Source organism: Hyalella azteca, unplaced genomic scaffold (genome assembly GCF_000764305.2).
Source record: "Hyalella azteca isolate HAZT.00-mixed unplaced genomic scaffold, Hazt_2.0.2 contig8071, whole genome shotgun sequence".
Classification (NCBI taxonomy): domain Eukaryota; kingdom Metazoa; phylum Arthropoda; class Malacostraca; order Amphipoda; family Hyalellidae; genus Hyalella; species Hyalella azteca.
The window spans coordinates 116626-133723 of NW_025938177.1; the positions used below are offsets into that span (position 1 = coordinate 116626).

Below are 17098 nucleotides of genomic sequence, written 5' to 3' on the forward strand. Positions count from 1 at the left end.
GACTGGCTGCAGGTGTGACAGGCGACTGGCTGCAGGTGTGACAGGCGACTGGCTGCAGGTGTGAGTTGTGACAGGCGACTGGCTGCAGGTTTAACAGGCGACTGGCAGCAGGTTTAGCAGGCGACTGACTGCAGGTTTAACGGGCGACTGGCTGCAGGTGTGAAAGGCGACTGGCTACACATGTGACAGGCGACTGGCTGCAGGTGTGACAGGCGACTGGCTGCAGGTGTGACAGGCGACTGGCTGCAGGTGTGACAGGCGACTGGCTGCAGGTGTGACAGGCGACTTGCTGCAGGTGCGACAGGCGACTTGCTGCAGGTGCGACAGGCGACTTGCTGCAGGTGCGACAGGCGACTTGCTGCAGGTGTGACAGGCGACTGGCTGCAGATTTTGCAGGCGACTGGCAGCAGGTGTGGCAGGCGACTGGCTGCAGGTATGACAGGCGACTGGCTGCAGGTATGACAGACGACTCGTTTATGTGATAAGTTAGTAGCAGGCGACTTGCTGCGTGGGAGTGGCAAGCAACTAAATGCAAAGGTGTGTGTAACAGACGACCAGCAGAAAGATTATATATTATATATACATCATTTGCGATTGAAGAGCGGTTGCCAAGTGAATTTTGCTCACATGTTATTTTTCTTTGATAATTCCTTCTTCATCAACCGTTCGCATGTGGTGTGCGAACGGAATTGGGACCGAGTGACGTCATGAGCGAACAATGAAGTACCAGCAAAGGTATAAAGATATACGTATATAATGGCAAAGATATATCTCTTGACTAAATTTTCAATAAATTTTCTACGAGACGAGGTGAGTTTTAATTCATCTCGCATAAGTAATTTTTATTAAGAGGTACAAAAAAATGTATATGACTTAATTTTGAGTTTATCTTTAAAATTAACACTAACGCTTAACAAAAATTTTAAGTTTTACTCATATTTTTAGGAGTCAATACTTTCGTTTACTTAATTAAACATTTAAGATTTGACAATTGAAGACAGCTCGAGACAGGACAAAACTTCTCCGTAAGGATGATTAAATTCGATTATGAATGATGATTCTGATTCTCGAAAATTTACTGTGAATATGAGTCTAATTTTCGTAAATGGAATCTTGTAACTCTAAATCCGCATTATAATATGCTGAGCCATTTGCTGTGCTGATCCAAGCTCCAGGAACGTGCTTTTCACTGCCAGCGTTGTTCACAGAAGCGGCGACACTGTTGCCTCCGGCTGGTTGATAAAGGCTGTTTATACTAGTACGGCTAGAGCTATTGTCTTGGAACTTTTTGGGTTGATAAAGGCTGTTTAAACTAGTACGGTTAGAGCTGTTGTTTTGGAACTTTTGGTTGTTTCGAGCGCTGGCTGGTCCTCTTGTTATTTCAGGATGACATCCGTATAAAGAGTTGACGCTCGATTGACGGTTTATGCCAGTTGCCGGCTGTACGGTGGCTTTCACTGGAAATAAATATGTTCATTATGATCTCGACAAATTTTATTATTTAAATATAACGCAGCTGGTCATAAATATGTCCATTATGATCTCGACAACATTTAATATTGAATATAACGCAGCTGATATATGCCATAATCCCAAGTGTACTCGGTCTCATACATACGTTTATTCTTCTTCCGGATCATAGCTATATCAATGACCATTAGGATTTCGACAATATTTAATATTCATATATAACGCAGCTGATATATGCCATATTACCAAGTGTACTCGGTCTCATACATACATTTTTTCTTCTTCCTGATCATAGCTATAGCGATGACCACGACTAGCAGACCCAGGAGTAGCAGCAGCAGCCACAACCAGTTGAGATCCCATGAAATTGTCTCTGCCTTGGACGCAGGCTCGTCCATCCCAACTGTTACGTTGGTGCCTGAAAATTGAATCATATCAGGGAATGAAGTGTGGATACAACTTGCATATTAGTGATTGAACATTTTAATGATTAATATTAATATGAGTCATTCTGGAATCACACATAATTAGTCAGCAATGAGGACATGCAACGAAATTTAAGATACTGCGTTTCCGTCACCCCCTAAATGGCGCCGGAAATCTACGAAAATGGTTGGGCAAAGAATTTAATTCTATAAGATCCCCTGGAAGAACTCAATTACCCAAAAGAAAGATCGTAATTCAATTATTGCCCATCAACGAGGGTAAAAATCGGTTTTCACCAATGTACATATAATTGAACAATTTTGTCGATTCTTTTATGTTCGTGAACTTGAATCAAAGAAATGGAATGAACTTCAAGTTTTGCGAATCTCAAAACCTTTAATCCAAATAAATTATGTTCCACTTAGCAAACAAAAAAATTGTCACGGTAAAATCTATTCAATTATTTTTACTAAACTCATATTAACCTGAACCACTATAATTTGTTCTTTTATTCATCACACGAGAGAATCTAAAACTGATCTTTCATAAACTTAATAAATATTGAATATATTCCCAAGAAATTTGAAGATTGAATTATCATTATATCGATTAATACTATTATTAATAACTTTACTGTACCTAATTTCAAGTGACTACCATTACAGTAGAACAGATCCCTAAGTAGATGATTGTACATTTTACAACACGGAATAATAAATCCCGATACCATTGACAAATAGTCTTGATATTTACCAGCATCAGTACTGTAAACAACTTCAGTTTCTGTAGTCGACTCGGTTGTTGAGGTTGTAACAGCCGTTGTACTGGTTACGCTCGATACCGGGACTTGGGAGCCTGTGGTTGTGGTCGGGACTTGAGTCGTTCCATTTAGCTGACAGTCATCAACCTGTTGGCCTTCGTACCAATGAACGTTACCAATGAGGGAAATTTGTAGCTCTTTTAAGTTATGCTTAAAATTCCAGTCCCAAGTTTTATTTGTTTCAGCTGTTGGACACTTAATACTTATAGTATGGGAAAAATAAAAAACTATTAGAAAATGTTTAGTATGCGAAAATTGCAATTGACATCGAAGCCATATGTTTGACCGTTGGACTTTTATTTCGGTTGAAGAAATCGAATATTCTTTGTCAAAATCCGACACTAAGTTGGCACCGTAAAATAAGGCTTTAACTTTTATTGTAAAAGGCAGTCTTTTTGCAAAGAAATTTAAATTAATGGGTAGTTTTTCTAGGCGGTTTATAGCTCCTGTAAAATATGCATGTATGTGCGGAGGCAGGCAGAGTTCTGCTTGCCTCTTCTCACGATGTCTAGTATAGCCTTCATTCGATAGAGCAGCAGTTGATGCAATAAGTGGCTCCTTCTTAATTTTCAAGTCCGATACTTCTTGCTCTAGCGTAAGGTGGTGAGCGGCTCCGCGGCCTCGTCTGAGTTGAAGATTCAGTTCCTCTCCTAAAAACGAGTGCTCGTCGGCCACTGGCGCTGAGCCGGTATCGCGGTGCGATGTCTGCGTCGCGGGTGGCTTTGTAAAGTCTGGATCTTGACGATGGGCGATGCGGGAGTCCGCATGCGCCAGCAAATTTTCTCCCCAAGTCTTTTGTAGGGTCGCTTGAGATCGGATATGACTCCGATCTCTCCGGATGACTCCGCTAATTTCATTCCGTCGATCTTCCTTGAAATTTTGGACGAGCAAGCAATCTCCCACATTTGTAATAAATATCAGTAGCAGTAAGCAAGAAAACATTTTAAAATGTGAAATCTCTGAAAATAATATTTGAACATTTATTTATTAGATTAGGAGGTGGTTGGGATTAGGATTTAGATATATTGTGCTCGTGTTGTCTCGCTCAACCAGATGACATATAACAAAATAATCTGATGTATAGCGAGTCGTATTAGAGGACCATGATGCAAAAGTCGCTGAATCGTATCAATAACAAGACGAAAATTCTGTAGATAAGCAAAATTGCTAATTTTGCATAATTTAAACTATCATTCTCAAATGGAGGAAAAAAATTGAAATTTATTGTTGTATGACTTCAGAAGCCGGTTTTTATTTGTATCGATATTTTTTTTATCGTTTTCCTTACGTATTTATTGTATTATTCTTAGTAGAACATTTTCTCAGCACATGACAGAATTAAATATAACAACTAATACGTATTTTAGTATCATTAACCTGATCATTTATGATCAAGGTTTGACTTTGAGAATTTTGCTCTCGTCACTCGTCAAAAATTTAACATTCAACTCCGTCTCCGAGGTGAGAAAATTCACCGTATGATAAACAGATGGTGTGGTCAAGCTTTTGTCTAGAGTATTGATTAAACCGAAATATTATTGATGCAGACCGCTTTTTCAGGTAGAGAGGCAATCCCTCAGAAATATTCCGGTCAATTGAATGCCTAAATAAATAGAGGAAAATATCAAGTAAAATGACCAAAAATTAACACGTTTTTTGAAAAAATAAGATACCAGCTATATCATCTTTTAAGCATCATAAATTCAAGTAGAATCGGTTCATGCCACTTTTTTGTGAGCTAAGCATTCAAAGTAACTTGATTATTAAAGGACGAAGTGAGGAATAAATACTATAATAAAAATTTCAGACTGATGAGAACTATGGGCGTTATTGAAGTAAAATGCTAGTTTAAAATTGAAGAAAATTCAAAAACCCTTAAGCTGGAAGTACCAGATATTAAAGTTGAACCTTAATATAGTGACTCGCGTGCCAAACACACTAAAGGTTGCTAGTAACATCGCAAGCCACACCTGATGCCCAACTGCTTAAACCCATTGCGCCGTATGTCAGCAGCCACTGTTTAAGGCAGTATAGTTATCATGGAGGCTACACCTCAGCATGCCTCTTCCTTTACTCTTAGAATAGAATAGAATACAAGTGTCGGCACTAAAGAAATAGGCCCATGGCCTGTTGCCGATTTTTGAATTTTTTGTGACTTGATTCACAAGGGATCCGGCCTTTGGAACCCGATCTTTCCATAACAGTGGATCTTTCCACCCTGGGCAGGGTGGCCCAGTGGTTAAAGTACAGAGTACCAAGATTGGCGCAGAGAGGCGCGGGTTCGATCCCAGCTCTGCGCGCTAGTTTCTGGTCAGAATCGGCAAGGAGGCCGGGCGGTTAAGCAGGCATAGCAGAATTGTAGCAGTGAGTTGCGAGTTCGAGACCGCAAAATGCCGTGAATGTGCTGCGATGTTAAGAATCGGCGACAGGCCTACGGCCTAATAACGCTGAAACCGCTATTATTATTATTATTATTATTATTATAACTGACGATTGATTGAGATAGCTGCTGGACTTATTGCCTGGTCCGTAATTTGCTAAGCATTTTAAGACTGAACAGATGCTCCTGCATAGCTTCGTCTAGTCTTCTTGAAGGAAAACCCCCGACTCTCCACCTTACTGCAGCCAATGATCGACTCAAGCCCCCCACTTGTCCCCTTTTGTAGCTAATGATGTTTAGTAAGTCAGGAAATGTTTGTTTGAGTAGAGAGTCGGGGTAAAGCCCCGTCCTCACGTTCAAACTTACCGTCAGTCTTGCATGAAATGCCAGGTTTAAAAGACAAGACGGATACTGACGGGCACATAAAGATATACTTTTCTTCAGTATTTGCTTTCTCGGCAATGCAAGGATCGACGTTGTTTCGATCGCTAGATTGATCGCAATTTGTGCACACGGAATTTAATTGCGGATATTTAGATGGACGCGGTGGCCTCGACAATGGTTGCCGGAGAGGAGAAAAATCTCATGTGAAGCTTTTACGATAATTACGTTGCGAACCATCAGATTGCCGAAATTACTAACGTATAGGGACCTATGAAATATATAGTAAGCTGTTGAATGCTCCAACACCATACATTCATGAAAGGACTTCGATCAAGGTCCAATAAATGCTCTCGACAACTCTATATTTACATGAATGCTCTCGGCTCTAGCTTTTAATGCTATCGACATGGCTAAATCAACACGAATTTTCGGCAACCGGACGTAGCTGTGTTGTTTCAAATCAAGAAATTCACGTCAAAGCAAAACACTGAGGTTGATCCTGATCGAGTTATAGAGGGTGAAAATTATTTTTGCGCACTTGCAAACTTGGACATGCCAAAAACAATAATTTAAGAATACAAATTTTTCAAGATGATGTTTGAATGTCGTAGTTAAATGTCATTCACTGACATATTTTCGTTAATAAGCCTTCTATATGGAAATTTGGATTTTAATTTAGACCCTTTAGAATTATTCCTTCTAATTGATTAATTTTTTGAGCTTAAATATCAAAGGCTAGTCTCTATAATATTTCATTGGAAAATGTGGTGATTTTTTAAACAATTTCTGATGAACATATATTATATAGCACATAGTTTTGAACTAATAAGACACATTAAAAGGTCACGACGCAGGAAATTTCATTTCAAATGAAATAATATATTTTTTAATGATATTTTTTAGGATTGCACAACTTGATTCGATAGCTTGATATACTTCTCAACTTGGTGATAATTTGTGCGGCACTGTAGCATTTAACATTAGATATGATTGAAGAGAAGTTAATATCAAGGACTTTAAGTTATAGTGGGTTACGCTTTCTTTCACTTGCAAAAACCCGACCTCCGAGAGAAATATAATAAAAAATGTTCATGGAAAATTTTAATTGGCCGTAGAAAAAGTGGTTTTCATTCTCATTAAATCAGGTAAACCAGCTCTGTGAAAAATTTCAAATTTTCCATAATGTGTCACGGTTCACTCAGTATGGATAAAAATTTTGAAGCCCTTTTCAGGATTATCCGTCTCAAACGAAGACCATTTCAATTGTGATCGGCTCCCAAAACAAGTGTCCATATGAATATCACACATTCTAAATTGTCTTACTTTCATAAAATTTGTGCAGTAAATTAATATTTTCTGTTGGCACGGTCGAAAACGAGTAGAATTCCAAATGTTTAAGTGCACGGTTTGATTGTTTTTTTTTTTTATTACTGGCAGCAATCAGCACAGAAAGCAGCTGAAGAAAAGTCACTGTTATCTATGATGGCAAATTTTGATCTTAACAAAAGAATTCAATCAATCTTCGCCGTAGAGAACCAAGTTGTAGCGTACAAAGCACAGCGTCTTCGCGCACTAGCACAGGTTGGTGACCCTGTCTGAAAGTCCATCCTGCTTTTCAGATACGGACAACATCCGCTCCTGGTGTTGACGTAATTAATACTTGAGACCTAAAGACAATTTCTGACTATCACTTTACACTCACCTTACGATAGGCACTAGTGCGAAGTCCGGTCATGTCAAAGCATTTTAATTGCAATCCGCATTTAATAACGGCATTGTAGTTTTTACACTGTCAATTAAGGCATCTAATTGATAAACTTCGATGTTAAATTTTGAGAAAGCTCATCAGAGGAGCGCGTCGTAAATAGAGCCAATGGTAATAACGCACAATATTTTTTCCTTTTATAACAATATTTTATTTTTGTCGATACACATAAGTGAGATGAGCATAAAGGTTCGGGCCACAACTTCTAAATTATGCAAGCAGCCACGTTCATGTTGTGTACTACGAGGTGCCCCTACACTGAAACAAATCGCTGCGTTAAAACTACTCACCAAAGTGTCTATCCCGGCTTGTCCCAAAATAAGTTGGCACAGGCGCGTAAAACGCCACTCAGCCAGCCGGAATGCGTTTTTCAAGCTACTATTAGCGCTTATTTCAAGCTACTATTAGCGCTTATTTCAAGCTACTATTACCACTTATTTCAAGCTACTATTAGCGCTTATTTCAAGCTACTATTAGCGTTTATTTAATGCTACTATTAACGCTGAATTAAAGCTACTATCAGCGCGTAATTAACCTACTATTAACGCGTAAACATGAGCGCTCAATGAAGGAAGCCTCAGTAAACTTCCAACCGGCGCTTTTCTGCAGTATGGTGAATTGGAACAACAAATATAATGAAAAGCGTATTGGTTAAGAAAAAACACTGCAGGGAAGACGTCATTTTATTAGGACTGCATGAAGACGTCACTATTCAACAAACGAATACTCCATTCTAAGAATTGCATCTACAAGATATAACAGACTAATACTTCACTATAATAACTGCGTCCAATATTAAGGGGGGGGTATACCCTAAAGTTTTCGGATTTGGCTTTTCCGGTTTTTAGTCGCATCTTAAAGCTGACATTCTGCCCTATCCAACGGTACTATATCTGTACGTTGATTTATGCGTTCACGACAGATCATGAAAGGGGGGGGAGGGTGGGGGAGTTCTTTAACAAATAAGATAGGAGGTAATTCAATGCCCAGCACTTTAAATACAGTGTCTGCTTCAGGTGCAGCTCAGTTACCCGTTCTCTTGAAGCTGACATTCTGCCCTATCCAACGGTACCATTACCATCTCTGTACGTTGATTTATGCGTTCACGACAGATCATGAAAGGGGAGGGGGTGGGGGAGTTTCTTTAACAAATAAGATAGTAGGTAATTCGCTCCCCAGCACTTTAAATACAGTGTCTACTTGAGGTAGAGCTCAGTAACCCGCCTGGCGTCGTATGAGGAGGTGTGCATGCAGTCGCTCCCACCATCCTTGAGTGGAATAAAGCTCCAGTAACGTTTAGTTTCGTATCCTTGCTACATTGAGTGCCTATTGCAATGCGCGCGGGACTTTGTCGCGCTCTGCTGAACATTCACACTTATTTTTACGGCAAACCTATCTCCTCCTAGAGTTTTGAAGCTACAGCGATGAGACATATACCATTCGTGTCGTAAAGACTATACCTATCGAGTTAACGAGTTTTTTTTGGATTTGTGCATAGTTTGGATTCAAAATGGGGGGAGGGGGGGGGAAATTTGAAGAAAATGAGAAAAAAATAAGAAGAAAACGGAAAAATGCGTGTAAAAAACTAAGGCAAAAATAAAAAAAAGGCTCGATAACTCGATAGATATGGTCTTTATGAATCGAATGGTATATGTCTCATTGCTGTAGCTCAAAACTCTAGGAGGAGATAGATTTTTAAAATACCCCGTCGCACTACTCAACGGAACTGCACTGGGTCAATTTTTCTGGTAAAAGTAGGAGATGGTGCTCGGTTTCTTTTTCCTGTATTAGATATTTTTGTTAATGTAAGATGTGAACTGGAATTTCCCAGTAGAACACTAAATTTACCAGTGTTTCCTTGCAACACTATCTCTGTACGATTTTTGCCGTAAACTGTATTTCATACGAGAACTTCTATACGCGAATAATCCGAGGAAAGCCTGAGAGGCTATGGACGCAACCTGACCAAGTTAAAACGATTACCGATCAATGAATAGTTTCAGCCGTGGTCGAGAGCGGACGCTTGTGTTTTGCGGTCCCAGATTTTCAACTTTTAACTTTAACTGTGCCGTTTTCGGAACTCTTTTTGCATTTTTTTATGACCCGTGTCAGTGAATGACTGAATTTTCAGTGAAGTCAGTAAAATAGAGTGCAAATAGAAAAAAAGCCTATAGTAAAAGTGTTTCCATCTGAAATAACGCGATCAAGAGTCAGCGAGGGACGCAAACAGGCCAGGCGAGGGCAACGTGCAGCACTGCCCCGCCAGCGTAGAACAATAGAGCCCTTGTTTCTGTGGCCAAGCTACCTCCTCTACCCTGACACCTTTTACAGCCGCTTATTATCAATCAATCGTCAGCTATGGAAAGATCGGGTTCCAAAGGCCGGATCCCTTGTGAATCAAGTCACGAAAAGTTCAAGAATCGGCAACAGGCCATGGGCCTATTTCTTCAACGCCGACACTTCTATTCTATTCTATTCTAATAGTAAAGTTATAACAAATGAAACCAAATCTACAAATCATCCATAAATTTTACAAGACCTAATCATGACAAGGCTAAAAACCTTCGAAATTAACTTATTTTCTGATAACGCTATTTGTATTTCGGAGCCGCGATTTTAAAAAATACCAGATCATCATCAATCGTTCATATGATTTGCTTGAATGATGAGTGCGGTACAGTCGCTGAGTCGTTTTTTATCCAGGAGTGTGGGGTAGATGATCTTAAACATAAATCGGGTTGATTCAAAGAGATGTAACAAACATCGGGAAACTTTTCAAGAATTTTAGGAAATATTTTTTCTGAAATAAAACGATGACTCTCGATTTCTATCAAAACGCAAGAATAGTCATGTCCTTCGCTCAGGATGATCGCATTGATGTTAATAGCATTTGAGCATTTTCCAGTAACGATCGTCTTGATCAAAACTATTCCATTTATCGATTAAAAATTACTCTAATTGACAATGAATGCTGTGTGTTTCATGTTTTCTTGTAGAAACAAATGGGATTCGACGTACAAATACGGCTTCTATTCAATTAACCACTCTCGATCCCCCATTTCAGTTATCATTTCATCCTTATAGGCCTTCACGACGTCCCTCTAATATTTCTCTGTCCCCAAATGCATGTTCGTGAAACTTACTTCATGTTACTGACAGCGATGTGTCTCTCGAAACTAAGCGCATCGTATCTCAGCCTTTTAAATGTAGCGATTGTTTTTTTTAATTAATTGGGTCTTTTGTGTTTATTTTTCTTATGCGTAATTTACTTGATAAATTTTTTAATTATCTCATGATTTGAATGCGCGTTCAACATGGAGAGATTTGGACAACAGACAACCCTACATTTTATCCACAACAAATTGGCCAATTAAAACAGCAGGCATGCACATAATGTGTTGTAAACAACAAAAGGGTCAATCAAAACAACATGCATGCACAAAATGTTTTGTAAATTCCATTGTTGAAATGTTAAGAAACGTTTTGAACCTGCCGGATGAAAAACAAAACAAGTGCAGAGGTTCGAAGGACATCAAGTCACTAATTTTGAAGTGATAGGAACGCTAAAAATGTTTTTTTTTCTGATTATATATAAGTTTATAATGATTGGTTACACGCTTATTTATTTGAACTTTTACTCAAGCCACATTACTTTGAACTTTTCGAATTCAAATAAATTCAAGTGCATCAAATACAAATTTCTTGGCACAAAATATATTAGTACAAAGCGAAATGTTTCACTTCAGTAGAATTTTATAATAATAATAATAATAATAATAATAATAATAATAATAATAATAATAATAATAATAATAATAAAGCAACAATTCTGCTGTGCTTAACCGCACGGCCTCCCTGCCGATTCTGACCAGAAACTGGCGCACAGAGCTGGGATCGAACCCGCGCCTCTCTGCTCCAACCTTGGTACTCTGAACTGTAACCACTGGGCCACCCTGCCTATTAAATATTATTAAATACTAAAATATTATTAAATATTAAATATAAACAATAAATCTATTGTTTCACAAATTACAATGAATTTCCGATTAGACAATTTTTACTGCACGTGGACGCATTGCTGGAGAATGTGGTATTATTGTGCTCCTGTTGTAAACAATTCAAAGCCGCCAATCAGATGAAGGAATGAGGACCAGATTGTGCAGGTCATCAAACTTCCTGGACGATGCAGTAGGCCTTCGGCAGGATCTGTGTGCAGTAGTTCAATATATCAATAATAGCGTTCATGGCATGAGGTGCTGCTTCAGTTGTAGTGGATAGAAGTGAAAGAATGCTCAGAATTGTGGAAAAACTTTACGCAGCATTCGATATGCGACACAAATTCATAAGTAATCATATGTCTCATTGACATCAGAAAAGGGGATTAACAGATCACAGAAACTTTCTGGCTAGTTTGAAATTTCGACACGTATTTTCACAGAAACTAAAAATAATTGTCCTAAGTTTCCACATACTCGCGAATCAAATATCACTCGTCTCCTAAGTTAACATATGAAATGAATTCAGTGAAAAATAACCTCAACTTATAGTCATGATGTGAAATAACTTTTAGCGTGTCCCGTTAAGGAAGGCAAGAAAAACTTACCGCGTAGTTGTTGATGGTAGTGCCACATTTCTTCACAGCGAAGTCGTACTGAGTAATGTTGCACTTGGGGTCGCTGGTGGCCCAAGTCTTGAACTGGGCTAAGATCTTTGTGTTGTTGATCGAGCCATCAGCGTTCAACTAGAAATGAATGAATGAATGAGTGCTGCAGTCACATTTACATGGATGGAACTTCATAATATAATTTAATAACTTATAAAATTGCTTGAAATTGAAATCTCTGATGGTGCACTAAATATAACATTGGTCACCTAACGTTCAACACTACATATAATGCCAGCTAATATTCAAAGTGGAGTTCATGGCAGATGATGAAAATGCATCTTAGCGATACTTCCCGACTTACGTAACCACTTTTTCCCGCGACACATTTCATGAAGGGAGCTGCGAGAACTTGGCACTTAGGAGGGCCGTATGCGAAGTTTGAGTTCTCGCAGCCACTAACACCTGCAGAACACGCAAATTGATACTTATTGTTTTAGATCTCAAGTGAATTTATGATACCTAGTTCCAATCACTATTTCAAGAAACGTATCTAGATAACACCAATAATATAAAAGAAAAAGTGTATAAATGAGTTTTTGAAACAGAAAAAAATCGGGTTAATTACCCATAATTACAGATAAATACATGGGGTGAATTACCCATAGAATAACGCAATGGTTTGAAATTTCATATCAGTTAATTGGTCGAAATAAATCTTGCAATTACAGATCAATCAATTGGTGGAAATAAATCTTGCAATATCTAACGTGCGACTGCAGACCAGGCTGGAGTCGACATGCAGGCATACAGGGGATCACCCATGTTGATTTCGTCCGTCACTTTCCTGGAGAGGGCCGCTGCACACGCATTGGCGATTGAGTGGCTGGGGTAGAGAAATGAATAGGAATAAGTTCACCAGGCGAGTAACATAAAAAATGAACATAACTCATTCTAATCAGGAAAACAAGGAATATCCATAGCTGTAAATGCAACTTTTCAGCACTTTATGTAGTGGCTGTATAGAGCACGTAACAATATTATCTAATAATTAAAAATAAAGATGAACAGGAGGGGGGAGCACAGTGTCCGAATGCATTTACTGAGTTCACTCACCCTTCAACACCGGAGTTGGCAAAGGCTGCTGTGAGAAGAAGGACAAGACCGACAGATTTCATCATGTTGGTAGTCGTAAAGGCTTAAGCGGTAAGAGGCTAAGGCAAAACGCGTCGTGAACGAAAGGCTGATAGGAGACCTGTGACTTGGTACGATACATGGTCTGACTTTATAGCTTTATGATATTATTGATACAGTTGGTTTTATTTGTCGATCGCGTACTTACAGCTGTCTTTCAGAGATCATCTGTCACCCCTGCTAATGGCATCTAGCTCCATAGTCCATAATCAAATGTTAGAATTTAAATTTGACTGTTCATTAGGAAAGTTTAAACTTTCTGGTTGAAAAAATAAAAATACCTATAATAAAATGGAATTGCAAGCAGAGATGATAGAATTGCTTAAATTTTCTCATTTTTTTCCATGGAAAGTTATTTTCTTTAAGAGCCTCAATTCGTGTTATAACAAATTTTTTCATCACAAGTGGATGTTCATCTGTTATGAAGAGCATGTCCTCCGTGCTCAGCGTTAGTTAAGGTGAAGTGTCGAAGATCTTAAACAGATGCTCCATATTTGCAAAGACGATTGATGATGCGATTGATGACAAGCTGATGATGCGATTGATGACTTAAGATCGCAAATGATCACAAGCTGAGTGTGTTCAGCTGAACTTGCATCTCGAGATGTACCAGTGAAATGTGTCAGCATGATCTTCATTATTCATGCGCTGCTCCATGAGTAGATTCAGCATTACAATGTGCATCTAACACGCGACGTTCTGGGTTGCATGCTAGTCCCACATTTATTTTAACATAAGTCTCCATATTTCTTTTCACATTACAAAATAAATTCCATCTTACAAAACTCGGAGGTGCACGGGACTGCGAGCGCATCAAAATGGGAGTTCGAATAGCGTAACGGGCTGAGGATCTGTCAAAAAAATCTTTTGCTTTGGACCGCCGCAATGTTTTTTTGCGTTTCTCCTGTTAAATACACGCACTGCTGACTGAATAACACAGTCATTATAACTTTAGTACATTTACTTCAAGTGGAGTCGCGTCATCTTCGGATTTGAGATCACCAAGGAAGAAATTGTAAACTCCGCACCCCGAAATTTATGCAGAACACGAAAATGTGACCTTCAGAGTTAGTGGAAAAGATAAAGAAATTTATTTCTATACCCGTCATATTAATGATAAACTGGCTTCATTTACTTTCTTATCAGTGTTCCATTGTGTGGTTACGCAATGTTGCGCGAAAAATCGCGAATCATTGACCTTTAAAAAAAACTTGTATGCTGGAAAGAGCTATATTTTTTGCACGTCCTCAGGAAACTTCACCATTTTCTGATTGTAAACAGCTGCCGATTTAAAAGAAAAAGCATTACTTCTTTTCATCACTGCTTATATCATATCGTTCTGAATGCTTTGATGCATCTCTTTGAGAATGCAACGCAATTATTATGTAAATTTGACAAACTGAAATGGTTTTACCTGTTAATAGAATAAATGTGCATGTATTCATTCACCATGATTCAAAGAGTTACTCGTCTTAAAAAGTCAGTATGTATAATCCAAATGGGAATACGAGGGGCTGATGTGCAGCTCGAACAAAATAATCCATGGTCCACTTTCTATTCAAACTCGGGCAGAACTAAAAAATTGTATGTTTCAGTTCTTGCCAAACTTATTCATTGTTTATTTTTCATCTTCTAAGAGGCTCAAAGTTCATAATAAAAAAATTTTTGCACCTACCTGAGAGTGCGAACAACCCCTCAATTCATTTCAAATTTTTGTTAAAACGTTGAGCCCAGACCAGAAACGATCTTGTCCGGGTCAGCCGCGGTTTAGCTGCAGGCAGAGCCGCGAAAGTTGAACTGCAGTGGCGCTGTCATGCAGAAAGGTTGCCAACCAGTAGAAACTTCGTACTTTGTACTGGTGCTGCTGCATGGCGTGAGAAGTAAACCAGTTGTGATTTTGCCAGTGGATGAGAATTTTGATGGAGTTGTTGGTGGTTAATTAACTGGGGATTACAGAAAATGGAGAGGAGAGTTACGGTCAATACAATGAATGTTACAGTGAGTTAGAATCGAAATCACCGGCTCGTCCATAGAAACGGTATAATACTGGGCAGAGATTAACGAAACTTCGCTAAGTTCACGTAACTTTTCGTACTTACGTTCAAAAAGTTACGTATGGCGTAAGTCAGTCAAAATTTGGCATTAACAAAACTGTCTTACGCATGACTCATCTGAAAAGGTATTATCGAAACCATCCAACTAACTGACCAATCAGAGGCTTTGGATTTGCTGTTCCTAGCTCCTTCCTGCTCCTGTCGACTCAGTGCGCAGAGCGCGTGGATGGAAGGAGGTTGTGTCGTGTTAGCGGCATCAGCGTAGACTGACTAGGGTGCATATGGAGAAATAAGTGTGACGTTATCCAAATAGCAATGCACTTGTTGTGATCATTCATCAAACTTTCTTGCAATCAGGGTAAAAAAATTGCACTATTCCCATTCAAAACTAGAAGACTTTTTAGAGAGACCTAGAATTTAGAAAATTTTAAAATTAGCTTCTGGTATAAATTCAATAGAATATTTTTTCCTAAAAGCACTAGCACGATCCCATATTATACCTAAGTCTCATTATTGACAAAATTCTATTACAATTCAACTTGCTGCTAGTAAATTAATAGTCTCATATTGCTTCAACACTCAAAATTCGTACGTAACTCCGCTTACGACACATCCGAGCAGGCGTACAGTTATGCACAAATTTTTGTACGTAGCTTCCCGCGCAAATGTTTCGATAATAACACTCAGTAGAGTCACGTCTACTTAGCTGTACTTACGCTAAACGTTAGCGGCTACGTATACTTAGCATGTTTTGATAATCCGGCCCCTGGTCAGAGGTACAATTTTCACGGTTTCATTTCTTCATGATAACTAAGAAGCATTTCCGATTGCGCTAGAAAGTTGTGGCTCAGATATTTTAACAAAATAGATCGTTTCTTTTGAAGGCCTGCGATATATAAGTGTTGTGGCGAAGTTAGTGGCATGGACTGTAGACACTTTGTCCTTGTAGAGTCACTCTCATGTTTACATCAGAGGACAAAGTAGAAGCTAAAATTAGAGAATATCTGGCATTAGATAATGGAGCTTCTGGAGCATGCGTAACTAGCTTCTTAAATCCTTCCATAAGAACTTTTCGTACATACCTCTGACAGCTCATAATTTTTGAGTAGACTTGAAAACATCAGCGAGTGAACCAATGCAATGTGGCCACTATATGTTCATATAAATAATTGGCAGCAGGGCTCCATATAGTAGATGTTGACAGTGAAAATCGCCTAATTTGTCATCAAAATGTTGAATAATCCAACTTGGATTATCAGTTAATAAATCTTTTCTAATTCGAAAATAATTCATTAGAAATTTTGCATTGCTACTATTCAATTAAGTTCAAGCCATTAAGCTTCATGCCCTTCAAACATTACCATATTAAAATGCTCCGAATTGATTATTTATGCATAATCTCTGGTTCTGGGGCCGGATTATTAAAACTTCGTAACTTTTTATACACACGCACAAAAAGATACGTCTTGCTTAAGTACACCCTAATTTTGTATTATCAAAACTTGCGTACGTAAGACTAGGCTGAAATGTTTGATTATTGCGAACTCGTCGACCTACTTTCAAGAGTTATCTGTATAGGATTTAATGCATTGTTTGTTTTTTAATAGTATAATAAAAATTTCAAATCACAGTGTACCATAATTTTACCTTCATTATAGGTCTCCGGAAGACGTAACTCTCGTTGCTTTGAGGGTATTGAACTGATGCGTCACCAGTATAGGTACGTCCTAAAGTCGAGCAAGTTCATCCACTAATATTAATTAATCAGAGCTGATGTAGGCGCGGGGGCAGTACGTGGGCCTCCCTGATTGCGCTACTTTGAGCGAGAGCTAACAAGCCTTGTACAGACCGTTTTTTCTCCTGAGGCCTTCATGAATTTTGTTAGCAGTTGACCGCTGTATGATGTTTACATTTCATGCAAATAGCGAGCAAGACGTTTCGTTGTGTTAAAGTTTTAAAGTAAGAAGAATCGACAGCCATCCTACTTTCCTTCACTTTAAGA

The 17098-nt window shown here is 38.7% G+C and overlaps 2 protein-coding genes across 2 annotated transcripts; both read right to left on the reverse strand.

Annotated features, from left to right (window-relative positions):
• Positions 1–889: 889 nt before the first annotated feature.
• On the reverse strand, positions 890–3666 carry LOC108676990. Its single transcript, XM_018165134.2, has 3 exons — positions 2650–3666; positions 1742–1888; positions 890–1457 (listed from the first exon to the last, which is right to left on the reverse strand). Exons 1-3 carry the CDS (start codon positions 3656–3658, stop codon positions 1093–1095), a joined length of 1521 nt encoding a protein of 506 aa, XP_018020623.2. The 5' UTR covers positions 3659–3666; the 3' UTR covers positions 890–1092.
• Positions 3667–11268: 7602 nt separating this feature from the next.
• Positions 11269–13092, reverse strand: LOC108676989. The gene is made up of 5 exons (XM_018165132.2): positions 12965–13092; positions 12619–12734; positions 12213–12313; positions 11849–11986; positions 11269–11451 (listed from the first exon to the last, which is right to left on the reverse strand). Exons 1-5 carry the CDS (start codon positions 13027–13029, stop codon positions 11413–11415), a joined length of 459 nt encoding a protein of 152 aa, XP_018020621.1. The 5' UTR covers positions 13030–13092; the 3' UTR covers positions 11269–11412.
• Between the last annotated feature and the right edge of the window lie 4006 nt (positions 13093–17098).